The sequence below is a fragment of the Somniosus microcephalus genome, chromosome 2 (assembly GCF_052327205.1).
Source record: "Somniosus microcephalus isolate GS21.2 chromosome 2, FLI_Smic_1.0, whole genome shotgun sequence".
In the NCBI taxonomy this organism is placed as follows: Eukaryota; Metazoa; Chordata; class Chondrichthyes; order Squaliformes; family Somniosidae; genus Somniosus; species Somniosus microcephalus.
In genome coordinates, this window is record NC_140988.1 from 47,208,849 (window position 1) to 47,226,693 (window position 17,845).

The 17,845-nt window shown below is 44.2% G+C and overlaps 1 protein-coding gene across 1 annotated transcript in view; it reads right to left on the minus strand.

Annotated features, from left to right (window-relative positions):
- The window catches only part of intu (inturned planar cell polarity protein), a 191,922-nt gene that overhangs the window by 58,455 nt on the left and 115,622 nt on the right, over positions 1-17,845 (minus strand). The window contains exons 6-9 of the mRNA XM_086005287.1: positions 17,200-17,277; positions 13,997-14,186; positions 10,149-10,202; positions 2,290-2,352 (exon numbers count right to left, since the gene is read on the minus strand). Coding sequence (XP_085861413.1) covers positions 2,290-2,352; positions 10,149-10,202; positions 13,997-14,186; positions 17,200-17,277 — 385 coding nt within the window. The remainder of the gene's footprint in view (positions 1-2,289; positions 2,353-10,148; positions 10,203-13,996; positions 14,187-17,199; positions 17,278-17,845) is intronic.

Genomic DNA, 17,845 nt, shown 5'->3' on the forward strand with positions numbered 1-17,845 from the left:
ATGTGTTAGTGTGTTAGTTTTGCTTTCTGTTGCCATTGCTTTGTCATGTTGGAAGGAAGCACATTTAGCGAAATAAACAACTTTTTTAATTTACATTGGCCATGTCTGATATTTACATTCACTGCCCTTCATAGGCTTTGAGTTATCCGGATGGTTCCATTCCTCCTCATCGAATGGCACCAAGCATTCCGTCAGAGGGGCCTAGAAGCGGCTTATCAGCCTCTGACGGATGGCCCATCCAGTTTGTACCTCCCTCCCGTCTTGGTCCTCCTCCTCCTCCGCTGGTGCTTCAATGTCTGGTGGCATTGGCTGGGTGCGTAGGATGGCGAGGTTATGCAGCATGCAACAGACAACCACGAAGTGGGAGACACGCTCTGGTGAGTACTGCAAGGCGCCTCCGGAATGGTCCAGACAGCGGAACCGCTGCTTCAGCACACCGATTGTGTGCTCCACAATGTTCCTCGTCGCCTGATGGCTCGCATTGTAGCGCTCTTCAGCAGGGGTGCTGGGCGAACGGAGCGGGGTCATCAGCCATGGGCACAGAGGATAGCCCTTGTCACCGAGAAGCCAGCCTCCTGGGTGAGCCGGGGCCTCGAATAGGTCTGCAACTGAAGTCTGGCGCAGGATGAAGGCGTCGTGGCTGCTGCCAGGGAACTGCGCATTGACTGCGAGGATCAGCTGTCGGTGGTCACAGACCAGCTGAATATTCAAGGAATGGAACCCCTTGCGGTTGCGGAACTCTTCCGGATTCAAAACAGGCGCCCGCAAAGCCACGTGCGTGCAGTCAATGGCGCCCTACACCATGGGGAAGTCCGCTATTACTGCGAAGCCCTCTGCGCGCTCCCGCTGCTTCTCCAGTGTCACAGGGAAGGAGATGTACTGCCGCCTCCTTTTAAATAGGGCATCTGTTACTTGACGGATGCAGCAATGCACCTCAAACTGCGATATGTTAGCGATGTCCCCAGTTGCGGCCTGGAAGGAGCCGCTCGCATAGAAATTCAGGGCAACAGTCATCTTGACAGCCACCGACAGAGAGGTCCTGCACCTTATCTGAGGCTGCAGATCTGGCTGAAGCAGGTGGCACAGCTCAGTCACCACCTCCTTTCTGAAGCGCAGCCTTCTAAGACACTGCTCCTCTGACATGTTCAAGTAAGAGAACTGCTGTCGGAAAACCCTGGCAGCGTAAGGTCTGGTGTGGCGACGTCTGTTGGCCCTCCTCCATCTGGCCATTCCTGCCCCTCTCTCCCTGCGTCTCTGTGCCCTTTCCAGATGGTTCAGCAGCAGGACGTTCCCCTCCAATGCAGCCCCCATAATAATAGCGCACAAGAAATTGTAAATGTTGTAAATGCTCACCAGCAGCAAGGTGATGGTCAGAAGGCTGAAGTTCCTCTGGCCAGCGCTGGCTCACTGGTGCAATGGCTCTCAGAGTGCAGCTCAGCAACTCTGTGAAAGTCTCGAGGAAGTTGTGCTCCCAAAATGGCTGCCGCTTTTATACCAGTACAGTCCCCTTTAAAGAGCGCCCCCCTAGCCCGAGAGCGACTGGGGAACGTTCCAGGTAAGCAGTCCTTATTAGCGCCAGGCGGAACGGAGGGGCGCAACACTGAATTTCCGGTCCGGGGCGCCCAAAAGGCGTTGCACACTGAAATGACATTATGATCTGCTTGCGCCCGTGGTTTAGCGCCGGCGCAAAATGCCCACTCAATATGGGAGGAGGCGCTGGGTTCACTGCGCCCGGCCGAAAATTGGCTAATGCCCCACTTCTCGGCCTCTTTAGGCGCTAATTGGAGGCGCTGCCTACCGAATTTCTCCCCCTGTATGTTTTAAATCTGAAAACAACCATTTACATCTTTCAACATCACTCAATTTTGTTGTATAGTCTGGCGGATTTCATGCTGAAATCTAGTTAATTAGGTTTCAGCATGAAATCTGTCAAGAGTCCTTCATACTGATGACACACCGTTCTCTTAAAAACACACAAACTTCATTATACAGTAAAATCTGTTTGGTCTATTGTGTAATAACTGCTTAACCCACTGAGAATTCAATCTTTTACCTTGTAGTAGAAATATCAGTTTAATATTTTATTTATATTTCAAAAAGATTAGCTGTGTTCCACTATTCAAGTCCCATTCTGCACAAATTCCCTGATAACCAGATACAATGTCAGTACATTTCTCCTATTAGTCAAGCTCATGGATCAGTTAACACTGATAATATTGTTGCTCAGGCTTCAAGTTACAGTTTGATACCTTTACTCAACTCTTATCTTCTAACTATCAACAGACTCACCTTGAAGAACAGACAGGAACCCAGTATCACATACAGACGTCGCATGTCATAATAATCTTCAGACTGAAATTAAACCAACAAGATCATTAGGTTCCTGGTTACTAGCCGATTAGATATCAAACAGTAGGTTGGCAACAGGATAAACTGATACATTCACTTTATTTTAATTTTATTTGAAGAATGGCATCTTCAATAATTAATTTTTGAGCAGCTGTGAGCAAACCATTCATTGCAGATAAGTAAATGAATACCACTTTAGTCTTTGCAAACCCCTCTTTTGTATATGTTGTTCAGATATCTGTATTGGGAAGAGCAGATCACACCTTACACCCTGGCTCTCATCTCTGACACCATGGTATAACACCTGATGTGTATGTTTTTTTTTTAAACCATACCATTATAATTCCAAATAAGCCTCATTAAAAACATCAGAAGGCACGTGATTCAGCCCGTTCCTCACCCGCGCACAGTCAGACTCTCCATAACTTGCACCTATTTTCCTCTCTCCTTTTTTTCCCCTCCTCTCACAAAACCAGTGACTCCTGCTGATATATAAATTAATTTACCAATTTGAGCTCCGAGCACAGAGCTTCACCCACCAGGAGCACATATCAGGAATTTGGGCACACGCTCCTCACAACTTTTCATTCCTCAAAATGAATAGACAGAAACTTTTGGGGAGCATAAGCCTAACTTTCAGGGAGTGCAAATTTGTAAAATGACCCCTATAGTTCCAAAGGCACTGATGTAAGAAAAGGAGACTGACCATCAAGTAACTTTAAAGTAAGCTTTAAGTAACTTATAAACACACTATATACAAGAGAGGTCTTTACCATGCCTCTGGTAGAAGCCTCTTACAATACTGAACAGACCAGTATTTATACCAGTCCAACAGGAAGTGACATTTACAGGAAGTGAGGTATGTACACAGTTCATAGTTCATAGTTCACAGGAAGTGATGACATAACTTCCCGGAAGTTAGCATTTTTATCACATTCTTCCCTCCTGCAGGATTAGGAGGCTGTGGTCTACCTTTTGGTCCGCAGCCGCCGAACAAGGAAGAGTCGTACCCGTTTGGATTCCCGTCGTAGAGGGTCGCTGGTCCGCTTACATGCGGTTGGCCATTGGTCGGAGTCTGTGTGGCCTGGATTGCCCTGTGAAGGGTCGGGGAGATCATGGCTTCGAGTGCGAGCCCCAATAGGTTCAAAGTCGGACTGCCTCTGTTCAGAGGGAGGTGCAGAGCTGGTCTGTGGCGGATCAGTACTTTCATGCACGGTACTGGGAGGGTCGCAACCTTGAGCACGGGGTTCTGCCGGCACCAAGCTAGTTGGTGTCCGATCAGGATCCTGGAGAGGGGTACCCGATAGGTCCCAAGAGTTTCCTGGTGAAATGCCATCACCCGATGTCCCACTAGGTCCTGGTGGGCAGGGAGCCAGATCCCGTAATGATACGGTAGATTCTCGGCCGTCGGAATATCGTATGTTTGCATAGGTGGGGTTGGCATCGGTTAGTTCGACCTCGTCTACAAGAGGGTCATTTTTAGACGTCCGAACGTATCTTCGGAGTAATACAGGTCCAGGAGTAGTTAGCCATGACGGGAGTGATGTTCCATGAGATGAGCGACGCTGGAATCCAAAGAACCGCTCATGAGGTGTAGTATTTGTGGCTGTAGAAAGCAGGGACCGTATAGAGTGCAATGCATCCGGAAGCACTGTTTCCCATTGCTGGTCTGGTAGGCCCCGAGATCTTAAAGCGAGACGTACGGAATTCCAGATGATACCGTTATACCTCTCTACCTGCCCATTTCCGATGGGATGGTATGGTGTTGTTTTGCTTGCAGCAATTCCCCGTTCTGAGAGGTAGTCCTTGAGTTCCCTTGACATAAAGGATGGACCCCGGTCTGAGTGAATATAAGCCGGCATGCCACAGAGAGAAAATACCTGCTCAAGGCAGCAGATTACTGTGGACGCCAGCATATTGGAGCAGGGGAAGGCAAACGGAAAACGTGAATATTCGTCGATCATGGTGAGCAAATATGTGTTCCGAGTTGAAGAGGGCACTGGGCCCTTAAAATCGATGCTAAGTCGTTGCATCGGTTGGGTTGCATGTATGAGTATACCATCTGAGGGGCGGAAGAACTGAGGTTTTAATTCCGCACAAAGCCGGCATTCTGAGCATATTTTCTTTACATCTCCAGTGGAAAAAGGGAGATTCCGTGATCGTACGAAATGTAGCATGCGCGTAACGCCAGGATGACACAAACCATTGTGGACATCCATGAGAGTGGAGGATGACATAGTGGAGCAGAATGCCCGTGTGAGGGTGTCCGGGGCCACATTCTCCTTGCCAGGCCGATAGAGAATGGTATAACCAAAAGAGGCCAGTTCCATCCTCCAAAGTTGTATTTTATTATTCTTAATTTTGGTTCGTTTTCGATTATCGAGCATGAAGGCGACTGATCGTTGGTCCGTGATCAATGTAAAGTGCTGGCGAGCTAGAAAATGGTTCCACTTCCGTACTGCCTCTATGATGGCTGTGGCTTCTTTCTCAACCGGAGGATAATGTAGCTCGGCACCTTGTAAGGTCCTGGACATAAATGCTACAGGACGACCTTCCTGATTCAGAGTAGCCGAGATCGCCACCTCCGAGGCATCACATTCAACCACGAAAGGGAGATTCTCATCGATGGAGTGAAGAGCCGCTTTCTCCAACTGTTTTTTGAGAAGGTTAAAGGCTGCAACAGCCGCTGTTCCCAGTGGAAATGATCTAGCATGCAGCAAGGGTTGGATTTTGTCCGAAAAATGAGGAATCCATTTAGCGTAGTATGCAAACAGACCGAGAGCCCGACGTAAAGAAGCCGGATTCTTAGGTGACGGGAGCTCTTGGAGCGGGCGAAGTCTTTCTGGGTCTGGCTTAATGATACTATTGCCTACGCAGTAGCCAAGGATGTTGATGGTCGGTTGCGACTCAACAGATTTGGATTCATTCAGGGTCAAATTACGGCGATGGAGGGCATCCCGAAATTTTTGGAGGTTGGAGTCGTGTTCCTGTTGATCGTGACCTGCAATGGTAATGTTATCAAGATAGGGAAAAGTGTCCCTTAGGTTTTCCTGCTTAACCAGGCCATCCATTGCCCGTTGAAAGACAGCCACTCCATTAGTAACCCCGAATGGGAGGCGACGAAATTGGTACAGCCGTCCATTAGCCTCAAAGGCTGTGTACTGCTTATCTGAGACCTTCAAGGGTAACTGATGATAGGCACTTTTTAAATCGTAAGTTGAGAACACTTTGTATTCGGCCAGTTTATTAACCATATCATCAATGCGTGGCAATGGGTAGGCGTCCAAGTCGGTATATTGATTGATGGTTTGCGAATAATCGATGCATAGTCGCTGTTTGTGAGGTTTTAGAGGGTTCTTGACAATGACGACTTGAGCCCGCCAGGGCGACGAACATGGTTCAATGATATCCTCTGCTAGAAGTCGAGAGATTTCAGCCGCAATAAAAGATTGGTCTCCCTGATTAAAGCGCCGCGATTTCGTTATTATCGGTTGGCATTGAGGCGGAATACTGGCAAATAATGAGGGTTCATCAAGTGAAGCTGCTGATAATGCACAAAATGGTAATTTAGATGGTATATTAGAAATAGTAAGTCCGGGTTTGGATCCACCAAACTCAATGGTGAGTTTCTTATGCTGTTTTTGGAAGTCCAGCCCTAAGAGGAGATCACTACATAAGTCTTTGAGCACTGAAAGTCGGGTGGAGGGATACATACGACCATGAAGTGTCATATCAACAACACAAAAGCCGGAGATTCTGGTATTAAGTGATGACTGGGCCATCGCAATTGCCTGGTCCGATGGGAAGACATGTAGTTTCAATTTCGCAACAATCTGTTCCTTAATGAAACTATCAGTACTTCCTGAGTCAATTAAGGCATCTAAGGTATGCCCTTTAATTGAAATTTTTGTGGCTGCCTGAGACAGGTTCTGTGGGCAAGCAGCTGTAATTGGTGTCGTTGCACAGAGAGTGGCTAAAACTCTCGGTGTGCTTCTTCGGGAGAGAGCTCGAGAGGAAGCTTGATAGGTCCTAGCTGGAGCATCTTGATAGGCCCTAATTGGGGCAGCTCGGTAGGCCTTAGCTGGATTGGCCCTCGTAGAGGCCCTTGATAGGCAAACTTTAGCAAAGTGTCCTTTTTTCCCGCAATAACTGCAGATTGCATTGCGAGCAGGGCAGGTTTTCCTAGGGTGAAAAGCATCTCCACAAAAGAAGCATTCCTTCCTAGATTGCCAAGAGGCTGCTAAAGTGGGGTCGTCCTCCTCTTCTTCATCAGAATTATCAGAATTAGATTCCCCCATGATAGGGTTCACCTGAGACCGCTTGAATTGTCTGGTTGCAGCTACAGCAGCAGATCGAGATCTGGGCAGCTGATAGAGGTCTGCATTTCTCTTTGCCAAATCCAGTGAACAAGCTAGGTCAAAAGCTTTTTGTAGCTCAAGTGTTTTACTTTCTAGTAGACGCTGGCGTATAAATGGAGAGGCAATCCCGCAGATGAAAGCATCACGAATCATTTCTTGGCGGTACAGCTCAGCTGAGGCTGCCTGAAAGTTACAATCTACGCTGAGCCTGCGAAGTTCTTGCAGGAATTCGTCAATTGATTCCCCTGGCCCTTGTCGGGCTGTGGCCAGTAGATGTCTAGCATAGACCTCATTTGGGGTCTTCGCATACAGTTTCTTAAGTGCCCGAATCACCTCTTCGTAATTATCCCATTCATCAACATATTCGAACACTTTTGGGGTCACATAATTGACAAGTATCTTCAATTTAGCAGGAGCATCCACTTTACATTCATCCAGAAAATTCTCAAAAGTACGATACCAATGCTTCCATACCCTGCCAGCTGCTGGTGTATTCGGGTCCAAGTCCAGACGAATAGGTCTAAGGATTTTATCCATGATGGGTGGTTCCCTGGATCCTTAACTTCCGAGTTTGTCTGAAGGTCTAGTATTTGTCAGTGTAAATACTAAGTTACTTAAATTGATGTAAGAAAAGGAGACTGACCATCAAGTAACTTTAAAGTAAGCTTTAAGTAACTTATAAACACACTATATACAAGAGAGGTCTTTACCATGCCTCTGGTAGAAGCCTCTTACAATACTGAACAGACCAGTATTTATACCAGTCCAACAGGAAGTGACATTTACAGGAAGTGAGGTATGTACACAGTTCATAGTTCATAGTTCACAGGAAGTGATGACATAACTTCCCGGAAGTTAGCATTTTTATCACAGGCACCTCACCCAAGTGGCCATTCTTCATGTCTGTGCAAAGATAAAGGCCCAGAAATTCGGGTCTCCACGGGTGAGTACACATGGGGTACTCACCCGTAGGCCCAATGGAAGCGCCGGTTTCCTGCATGCACTGCACATGCGCGGGAAACCGGCACTTCCGTTCCCCTGAAAGAAGGGGTTCAGAGTTCGAACGCGTGCGCAGGAGAGGCTGCTCGTGCGCATCGAACTTAGGTTTCTTTTGCAGGTTTTCCCGGGAGGGTAAGTCTCCAGAAGTTACACATTTAAAAAGCAGTCGCAAGGCTTGCTTTTTACAAGGTAAGTGGTGAATTAATTAAAATTAAAACATTTTTTCCACAGGTTTATTATTTTTAAATACTTTAAAGCAAGGTAAGTTTATTTTTAGCCCCGTTAGAAAATAAAATTATTTTTTTCAAAAATTTAAATTATTGTTTAAAATAGTTATTTCATGTAATTTATAGTTTATTTAAAAAATGTGATCTAAAAAAAAATTAATTTGAAGATTTAGTGATGTTTTGGGGCCCGTAGTATTTAGAAGTCCTGTCAAACTTATGAATGGGCATTCCCTGCTCCGATTGGCTCCCCATGGCCCACGTGATCCCAGGGGACGCATCGAACTAACTGCGCCCCTGGGATACGCAAGCACTGCGCGCCAGCAGTTGGAGCAGGCCCAGGATCGGAATTCCACGGGGGCCCACAGCACAACGGCCGGCGCGCTAGGTAAGTGCAGGTCGGAGGCTTACACCCGCGGGAAGCCCCCGACCCGAATTTCTGGGCCAATGTGTTAGTGGCCATTTGACCACAGACAACATCACAACTAAGCCCAATCTTCTGTTTATCCAATGCCTAGACATATAAAGGAAGATTTTCCTCTTTGCTGTGCCTGGTGAACACTCAGTTCCCAGGTGCAATGAAAAGTAAATGGGGACAGAAACTTATTAAGACAGGTCCCTGTCTCCAGAATGCCACCCAGGGATTTCTTGCAGTTCTCCAAACTTGCGTAGCAGAGCCAGTGCTGGGAGTAGACACAGGCCTCTTGGGCATGCAACTATGACTCTATTTCCACACCCTTCCCGATCCTAGCACAAGGCCTGCCAGGAGGTGGGACTGCTAGGACTGCACCCTGATCATGCAAATGGCTTGGGAAAGAAAATTGTGGGCACGTCTCCATTCAGTGTGCTGCGCCTGTTCGGCACCCAGCAGGGCATTTGTGTTGCTCTGTCAAGTGCACGGCATCTGCACCCTCTAGAATCTTCATAGCACAACCCTCTTTCCATGAACCACAGAGCAAGATCGGAACGTCATCTAATAATCATTACACCCCAAAATCACTACACTTACGTTAAACCACTCACCAAATCCCTTGGTATGTATTTTTTAATAACGTATTTTTAAAATTATAGTTCAACTAGAGCCATGATAAAACAGAATAAATGAAAAAATGTTGTTGAATACACATATAAAACACTTGGGTCAGACTTCATAACACATTACTCAATCTGTTCTACTTTGTATAAATATCATGCTCAAAATAATCCTCTCAGGGTATCTCTACTTATGTGCTTTGGCAGATATTTAAAAAAGATTACACCAATGGTGCTGTATGTTTTACTGCTTTGTGAGAAATTAAGTGTATTTACAAAACCACTCATTAAATTGTAAAGTAAGTAAATATAACGTTACAACAAAATGAAAATTTAGAAATTACTAGATAAATCACAGCCAATAGGATAGTGTAGTTAGTGACACAAGCATACTCTTACATGGTACAGACTTGAAAACTAAACAGCCGGTTGCAAAAAGTTGTTTCCTTTTATAATCCTTCTGAATTCGAGAGGTGCCAAGAGTGGGAAATTGAGCAGGGGCAGCGAGATTGTGCATGCATGAAGCTCCAAAAAATATTAAGGTACGAGGTCTAGCTGACCAATGCAAGCTCCTGAAAGAGGTTAGGCCTCTGGAAGTCAAATGTATTTCCAACATGACTTGTGCAATTTTCTAGGTTATGTTTATAATGTGTTTGTTATGTTAAAAATTGCATATCTTAGCTAGGTAGAGTTGGCTGGTTGTGAAAACAACATGGTAGCTGAAAAACATTGGAAATAAATAGTTTGAGCAATTTGATTTGTTCATGTTCCTGTAGTTGCTGGGTCCTGCTTAGTGTGGAATGGAAGGATTTGATAGGCTGTTTTGTGTCGGTTGATGGTCCATGATCGGTAGTTTTTCCTCCCGGTCTTATTTAAATGAATCAGCTTGGTTAATTTGTTTATTTGAGCCCTAATGTGTGGTTTCCTACATAGTATACCATAGTATAGACATATACTAAATGCAAGACTTTTCATTATATTTATGTAAATATTTACTTAATTCTGTACAGCTTCTATGCTCTTTCGCCACCAACACATCATATTAGTCTTCCTCCGAATAGACCCACAGACACTTGTGCTAAATTATGAATTCAAATGTAAGCAACTAGTTTTATTTCGGACACAACTTAGAGTGAAATTGCATGTGATGATGTTCAGATGCTGCACATTATTATAGTTTTATTACCAGTTCTCCAAAGTCTGCTGATTCTAGGTCACTCAGTGCAGTATCAATGTCCACCTGAAATTGGAATAATGGGAATTTAGGATGCAATAATGAAAATACATACCTGAATCACTAAGCTAATGTTTAAAAGGTAATTTGGAGTCACCTCTCCACTCAGCACATGTGAATGGCAACAAATGATGGTTTAACTCAAATTTAAAGGCAAAATGTAAGAGTTTAAATAGTTACAAGGAATGGACAAGTTGTTTTTCACCTATGCTGCAGATGGTTATTATGCATTGAAAACAGACAGCAATGTCATCCCGTCTCGCACCAGGTTTATACTTCATATAAACTGGTGTGCCTGATTGGTTGTTTCATTGAAAGCTGATTATTTGTGTACATAGGTGAGTATAGTTAACTGAGAAAATCTAGAATTTAAAAATAGTCAACTACAGTGTAGTATAGAATGAAACATCCACTATTTACCAATCTCTATCATTCATTAGGGAAAAGCAAAAATTACTCCACGGAGGAAAAATTCAGTGCATGTCACCATGGGCTGCTCTTCTAAATTTCTAAGAAGTGAACCACTGTCTCGGCTAGATAATGGTGTGTGTCCAGGGGAAGCTAAAAAAAGTGGAAGATGAAAACATAGCACTAAGCCCAAAGGTCCGATATCCCAAAAGTTGATTTGAAAAAAAACAATCAGCTTGACAGATAATTACATACAGAGCTCCTCACTCATTAGCCTAAAAAGATAACTGTTATATATCAAAGTTTACTTCTGTGTACTGACCGCATTAAGACAGTAGACTAAATTTCCAGACAATCCATTCCTGAAAATCAGGTACAGTCAGCATGCCCGATTATCTGTGCTCCTGATTTTCTAGACAATGCTCAACTGATCAAGCTTCACATTGGGAGCACAGACTACAAAACTTTACCCCAGTTACTGCAAACATTTCTTAGAATGTCATGGAGCACATTTTCCTGGCACCTGCCTTCTTTGCACTGGTGCTGGGCAACAACTACTATGCTTCCGACCCAGGCCATTAATATGGCCCACGGGAACTCTTGGTTGGCACTGGCCTACTGCATGGTTGGGCCTAGTGTCTGCTAAACAGAGTAGAAAACAACAGAACAGCTAAATTCCTGGCTGTTGGTCAGTTGAATAAACGTTTAAACTTATCGTTTGTGGTATTCTTCGGTTTGCTGTTGGGTCTGAGAGGGGCTCATGGTGCAAGCCCAATGCCAGCTTTGTGGGGTGCCTCTGCATCTGGGTGCCCCCTGGCATAACTCCTAGAGAAAGGAGTAGGAGGGCAGGGTGTCCAACCTGCAGCTCCTGAGCATTGTAATACACCCCTTGAAGATCAGGGAATTATCCTGTTTGCACTTATATTTTTTACTTGCTGACTTTGATTTTGTGGGCCTGGAGATTTGGAAAGGACTGTTTTTAAATGTGCTTGCTTCATTGGTGGATAAATCCTAAATCAGAACACCAAGAACGGTTAGTATCAGCAACCTGAGATAGATGCAGATTAATGGGAACATTGACTTAAACTTTTTATGTGGCTTTGAGGTTCCATGGTATGCACCTACGTTGGCCACGAAGAGAACAGCTTGGATGTGCCTATCAAGAGGATTTCCAATGTCCACTTGGGATGTCACTTCCTCAAAAAAAGTCAAGGAGGTTGCACAGGTGAGGATGGACATAAATTCTGGAGTTTCACTTCATTAAAGTATTCTCAGGAGACTGGCTGCAGTAAAGCCCATGATCAGGTAAACATGATTGTGGAACAAGTGGTCTAATGGACTGAATGGTCTTTTTTCCATTCCATACTGTCTTATGCTCTTACTGAGAATTGTTAAAGATGCTGGCTGGCCATGTTGCAAAACCATCAATAACTAAGACTGTAGATTCTCCCCCCTCCCTACCCTCAAAATCCACATAAATTAAAACAAATATTGGACAGATATAAATTTGAATGCTTTGGCTGCAATTAATTTCCATGAAACAACTTTACCAAAATTAGTCACAATATAAAAAACACACTTCTGATCCAATGTTTTCTCAGCCATGATGAAAATTCTCCTTCATTAATTAATCTCACCTGTACTGAAAAGCTGCAAGTTGCATTATCCCTTTTTAATTAAACGCTCGCTCATTATTTCCTCATTTTCCTCACTTCGGGCAAATCCCATGTAATAGCAGCAAAAGGCCAGTGAGTGGCAATGAAGATCATTAAAAAAATTCCTACTACACATTCTTTATCCTATTTTTTGATCTGTACAGACCATCTTGCTGCAAGCATTATGGGACTTTATTTTTAAGAGGATGCTGTATATGGAATTCCCTTCAATAACAAGGCACAGATTCATCATTTTGAGGCAGTACAATATTAATATCTGTTTAAACGTCATAGTTGGCAACGTTCAAGTAACATGTTAAAAGAAAAAGCACATTTGAAATGTCATTAAGGGAACATTAGGATGTTACTTGAAAAACTATATAACCATACAATACAAGTCACATTCCAGTCATGGAGACATCATTCATCTACTTTATTAAAATATACACTATAGCAAATGAGCTGAATTAACAAGTTTGCAAGGCTATGCTTGCTTTCTTCCTTCCTCCAGGTATTTCCCATCTCTGTATATTGCAGTGGAAAAGTCAGTTTATAAGGTAACAAAACAGATGTTTCTACTACAACAGAAGTCCTGAAGTGCCTTAAACAAATGATTACAATGGATCATAGTAAACAAATAAAAGAAAACATATAGCAGGTATAAAGCTTGATGGACTTTCCAACACTGGAGTGAGTTCCTCTGATTGCTATGTGCAGTGACATTAACAAATTCATGAAGATTTCCTCTGAGCAATAATTGTGGTGAAATGGTAAACATTTTTAAAAGAATGTTAATTCCCCCTTACAATTAGTATAACAACAATAACTTGCATTTATATAGTGCCTTTAACGCAGTAAAACGTCTCAAGGTGCTTCACAGGAGCGTTATCAAACATAATTTGACACCAAGCCACATAAGGAGATATTAGGACAGTCAAAGAGGTAGGTTTTAAGAAACGTCTTAAAGGGGAGAGAGGTAGAGAGGCGGAGAGCTTTAGGGAGGGAATTCCAGAGCATACGGCCTAGGCAGCTGAAGGCACAGCCACCAATGGTGATGCGATGAAAGTCGGGGATGCGAAAGGGGCCAGAATTGGAGGAGTGCAGAGATCGCGGCGGGTTGTAGCGCTGGAGGTGGTTACAGAGATAGGGAGGGGCAAGGCTATGGAGGGATTTTAAAACAAGGATGAGAATTTTTTAATCGAGACATTGCCGGTCCGGGAGCCAATGTAGGTCAGAGAGCACGGGTGATGGGTGAATGGGACTTGGTGCAAGTTAGGATAGGGACAGCAGAGTTTTGGTTAAGCTCAAATTGACAGAGGGTGCAAGGGGGAGGCCAGCCCGCAAAACAAATTAAAATACATAATCACGGTTGGAACATCCTATAAATTACTGGAGCTTGCAGGGATCATTTTTTAGTATCTGCCTGTCTAATGAGTTGTATGTACCCTGTACATTTCTCACATTTTTTGATTTTGTAAGAAAAACTGAACAGAGGCAATCTTTATAAACTAATTTGCAACGTTGCTACTCACAGTGCCCAGAGGACTTCTTACCTCACTATGATTTTGTACCTTTTAGAAGTCAGTTTCTAACTTTCAGTATCAGAAAATTTTGGAATTTTTCCACACAATAATACAAGTATTTGAGGGCTAAGATAAAAATTGTACAATAAAAAGGATTAAAAATGCTTAACTGCACAGGACATTTGTAGTTGTCCTTTGAATAAAATTAGTTTACCTTGATATCCTGGGGTAATGCAAGCCAGCGAACTCCAGGTAGACTGTCTAAAAACAATGCGCTCGAACTACTGTAACACTGGGAACTGGGACTGGTGCTGCAGTTTAATTTTGCTGGCTGGATGGCTCGTTGGAAGTACAGACTGAAAAAGTGGTCTAACCGGGGAACATTTTCCAACTTGCAAAAGGCACTGAAGGAGGACAAGATATTTAGAAGTAAAGAAACTGAACAACAAACTACTTCAGTAACTGTTTAAAATCAGAACACAACATAAAAAAATTCAATAAACAAAATGACAATAACTCATCATACAATAAACTATCACTTCTGTAATATTAAGTATCAGAAGTTGTTTAGAAGTATCTTTCAATCTTACTTTAGTATAACTAAAAGAAAGAAATACCCCAGGCTATCTGCTCTTTTGACTGGAACACCAAACCATTTAAAAAGTAGTTTTACCATTAAGAACTCTTATAGATCGCTATAATTAGCCGTAAATTCAAAATCAATTTTGTTTTCCAGCTTTTTTTTTGGTCTGAACATTGAATATGATCATTGGAAAGAGAATTAAACAGTGACTGGGAGGAGTTATTGAGCCTGAGTGTGTGTGAAAGTCAACTGTTATTAAGCTATAGCGTTACAACCATGTACTGTATGTTTAATTCCGCTTCCTCACATTGTTTGGCTCTCCAACTCCTCCATATCAGTTACCACATGATGTCATCAGGGCTTTGATGCCTGTTCATGGAGTTTCAAAAAGCATGCCCAGATTAAAGGGACTCTGCTACCCTTTCACCGTCTCAGGCTGAACTAGACTATTTGCAACCTTGGCATCCTGTTTAACTCCAAGCAGAGTTTCTGACCCATATCCTCTCCATCACAAAGAACACCTACTTCCACTTCTGTAATGTTGTCTGCCTTAGTCCCTACCTCAGCCTATGCATTGCTGAAACCCCTACAGATGCCTTTGTTACCTCCAGACTCAATTATTCCAGTCCTCTCATTGCTAGCCTGTCTTTCTCCACTATCCATAAAAACCAGCTTGTCCAAAACTCTTCTACTCACATGCTTTCCTGCACCAAGTCCCTTTTGCCCGTCACCCCCATCCTCAGTGACCTACAATGGCTCTTGGTCCACACAATACCTCAAATTTAAAATTCTGGTCTCGTCTTTAAATCCTTATTGCTGCTCTGTTTCCATCTCTAACTTATTCCAGTTCCCATCAAACTCTCTGCTTTTCTAACTCCAGCGTCTTTGCATGTCCCCTCCCTTTGTCCCACCATTGGCAGTTATGTAGGTCTCACTCTCTGGAGTTCCCTTCCTAAACCCCTTCACCTCCTGTAAGACCTTCCTTAAAAACTCTCTCACCAAAAGTTTGGTCACCCCTCAAAATCTTTCCTCCTTTGGCGGGTTGGCATTCATTTTTCCTCGTGCCTCAGATGTTTTTCTACATTCAAGGCACTATGGCCTAGAAATTGGGTATAGCCCCGCCAGCACGTTTGCGCCGAAAATTTTGCGCCCGCCGCGGAGCCAGTTGTGCCCGCCCCATATTCACTTTCAGCGCCCCAAAGCGGAACCGGGCGCTGGTACAGGGTGTGTCCGCCCCGCTTGGGGCGTTGAAAGTGAATTTCAGCGCTCCCGGTCCCGCTGCGCCACCCGATGCGGTGCGGCAGGCTGCTGTACTGCAGGCCTCCCCCTTCTCTTAAGGGGGAGGTGCCTGCAACGGCCGAAGCCCTGATTGCAAGTGCCGGCAAAAGAGCCCGGCACAATGGAGAAGTGCCGGGCTCCATGGAAACCAGCCGGCAATGCCGCGGGGGGGGGGGGTGGAGGAGGCCGGGGAAGGAGGTGCGGGCAGGCGGCCGCTTGCACCTCCACCTTAACTTGCGCCGCTAAGGCTGCAGTAAGGACCTGGTCTCCCGATGTTGTTAGCGCCCGCCACGGAAGAGGCGGCCGCTACTGAAGATGGGGATCGGCGTGGTTTCGGGCAGTACCGGGGCACTGCGCACACCGATGACGTCATCGGTGCCGGCGCAGCGCTGCCGGCTAACGCCGATGTTAGGGCCCACCTAATTTCGGGCGCGACGCAACTTCCGGCGCAACCCACTCTTTCGCCCCTAATTGGGCGCAAAAGCAACTGAATTTCTAAGCCTATATAAATGCAAGCCTTTGCTGTTGTTTACAGAACAGGTTCAGTTCCAGGAACAATGGGGAATAACTTATTCCAAAAACTTTGCTTTGGAGCAGTCATATTGGTCATTGTGCATCTGTGCACTAAAGAAAGAAAGAACTAGCATTTATATAGCGCCTTTCACAACCTCAGGACATCCCAAAATGCTTTACAGTCAATCAACTACCTTTTGAAGTGTAGTTACTGTTGTAATGTAGGATATGTGGCAGCCAAAATACACACAGCAAGGTCCCACAAAACAGCAATGAAATAATGACCAGGCAATCTGTTTTAGTGATTTTGGTTGAAGGATAAATATTGGCTAGGACACCAGGGAGAACTCCCCTGCTCTCCTTCAAATAGTGTCTTAGGATCGTTTACATCCACCCGAGAGGGTAGACGGTGCCTTGGTTTAACATCTCATCTGAAAGATTGCACCTCCAACAGTGCAGCGCCCCCTCAGTACTGCACTGAAGTGTTAGCCTAGATTATGCGCTCAATTGTCTGGTGTGGGACTTGAATCCACAACGTTCTGACTCAGAGGTGAGAGTGCTACCACTGATCCAAGGCTAACACCTGTGCTATCCACTGAACTACAAAATTTTGCAATTTAATTTTTCCAGGGCATGCTAAATATATTTTTATATCAAGGCACACTCAACGACATCAATATCATATCACTGATGACACAATATACATCAAGACACTTAAATATCGGCTATTCCTCTTAAATCCAAATTCCATTGCTCAAACACATCTAAAACAATTAGTATAGGCCAGGGTTTGAGCACAGTCTTCTCCATCTGGAAGACTCAATGTGACAAGGTTTCCACAAGCCTGACTGGAACAGGTGAAAATATCTCCCATCAAGTTGGAGATTTTTATACACTTATATTGTGTGAAAAGGAAGCACAACTCACTCACATCTATGGTACTCGAGCTATTTTTACTTTCTACTTAGTGAATTAAAATTCATAATCATGGTTGGAATTTACTATCAATCTGGCGTTTGTAATGACTATTTTTTAGTACTTGCCTGTCTAATGAGTTGTACATATACTGCAAGGTTCTCACAACATTCTTGATCATGTTCCTTAGCTGTGGAAGAGGTACCCTTTGAAGGAGAGAATAGTCTTGTCAATTTATCATGTGGAAATGCTTGAATGGATTATAATTGCTCTTTTATGAAAAGCAAAAATATCGCACAAAAAAGCCTCTTTGTATTGGGGGGGACAGACAACAAAAACTTGCATTTATATAGCACCTTTAATGTAGTAAACCGTCCCACAGGAGTGTTATCAAACAGAATTTGATAACGAGCCATATAAGGAGATATTAGGACAGGCTTAGTCAAAGAGGAAGGCTTTAAGGAGCGGCTTAAAGGAGGAGAGGAATAGAGAGTTGAATACATTTAGGGGGGAATTCCAGAGCTTAAGGCCTAGGCAACTGAAGGCACGGCTACCAATGGTGGAGTGATGAAAATCGGGGATGCACAAGACGCCAGAATTATAGGAGCGCAGAAATCACAGAGGGATGTAGGGCTGGAGAAGGTTACAGAGATAGGGAGGGGTGAGGCCATGGAGGAATTTGAAAACTAGGATGAGAATTTTAAAATCGAAGTGTTGGTGGACCAGGAGCCAACGTAGGTCAGCGAGCATAGGGGTGATGGGTGAACGGGATTT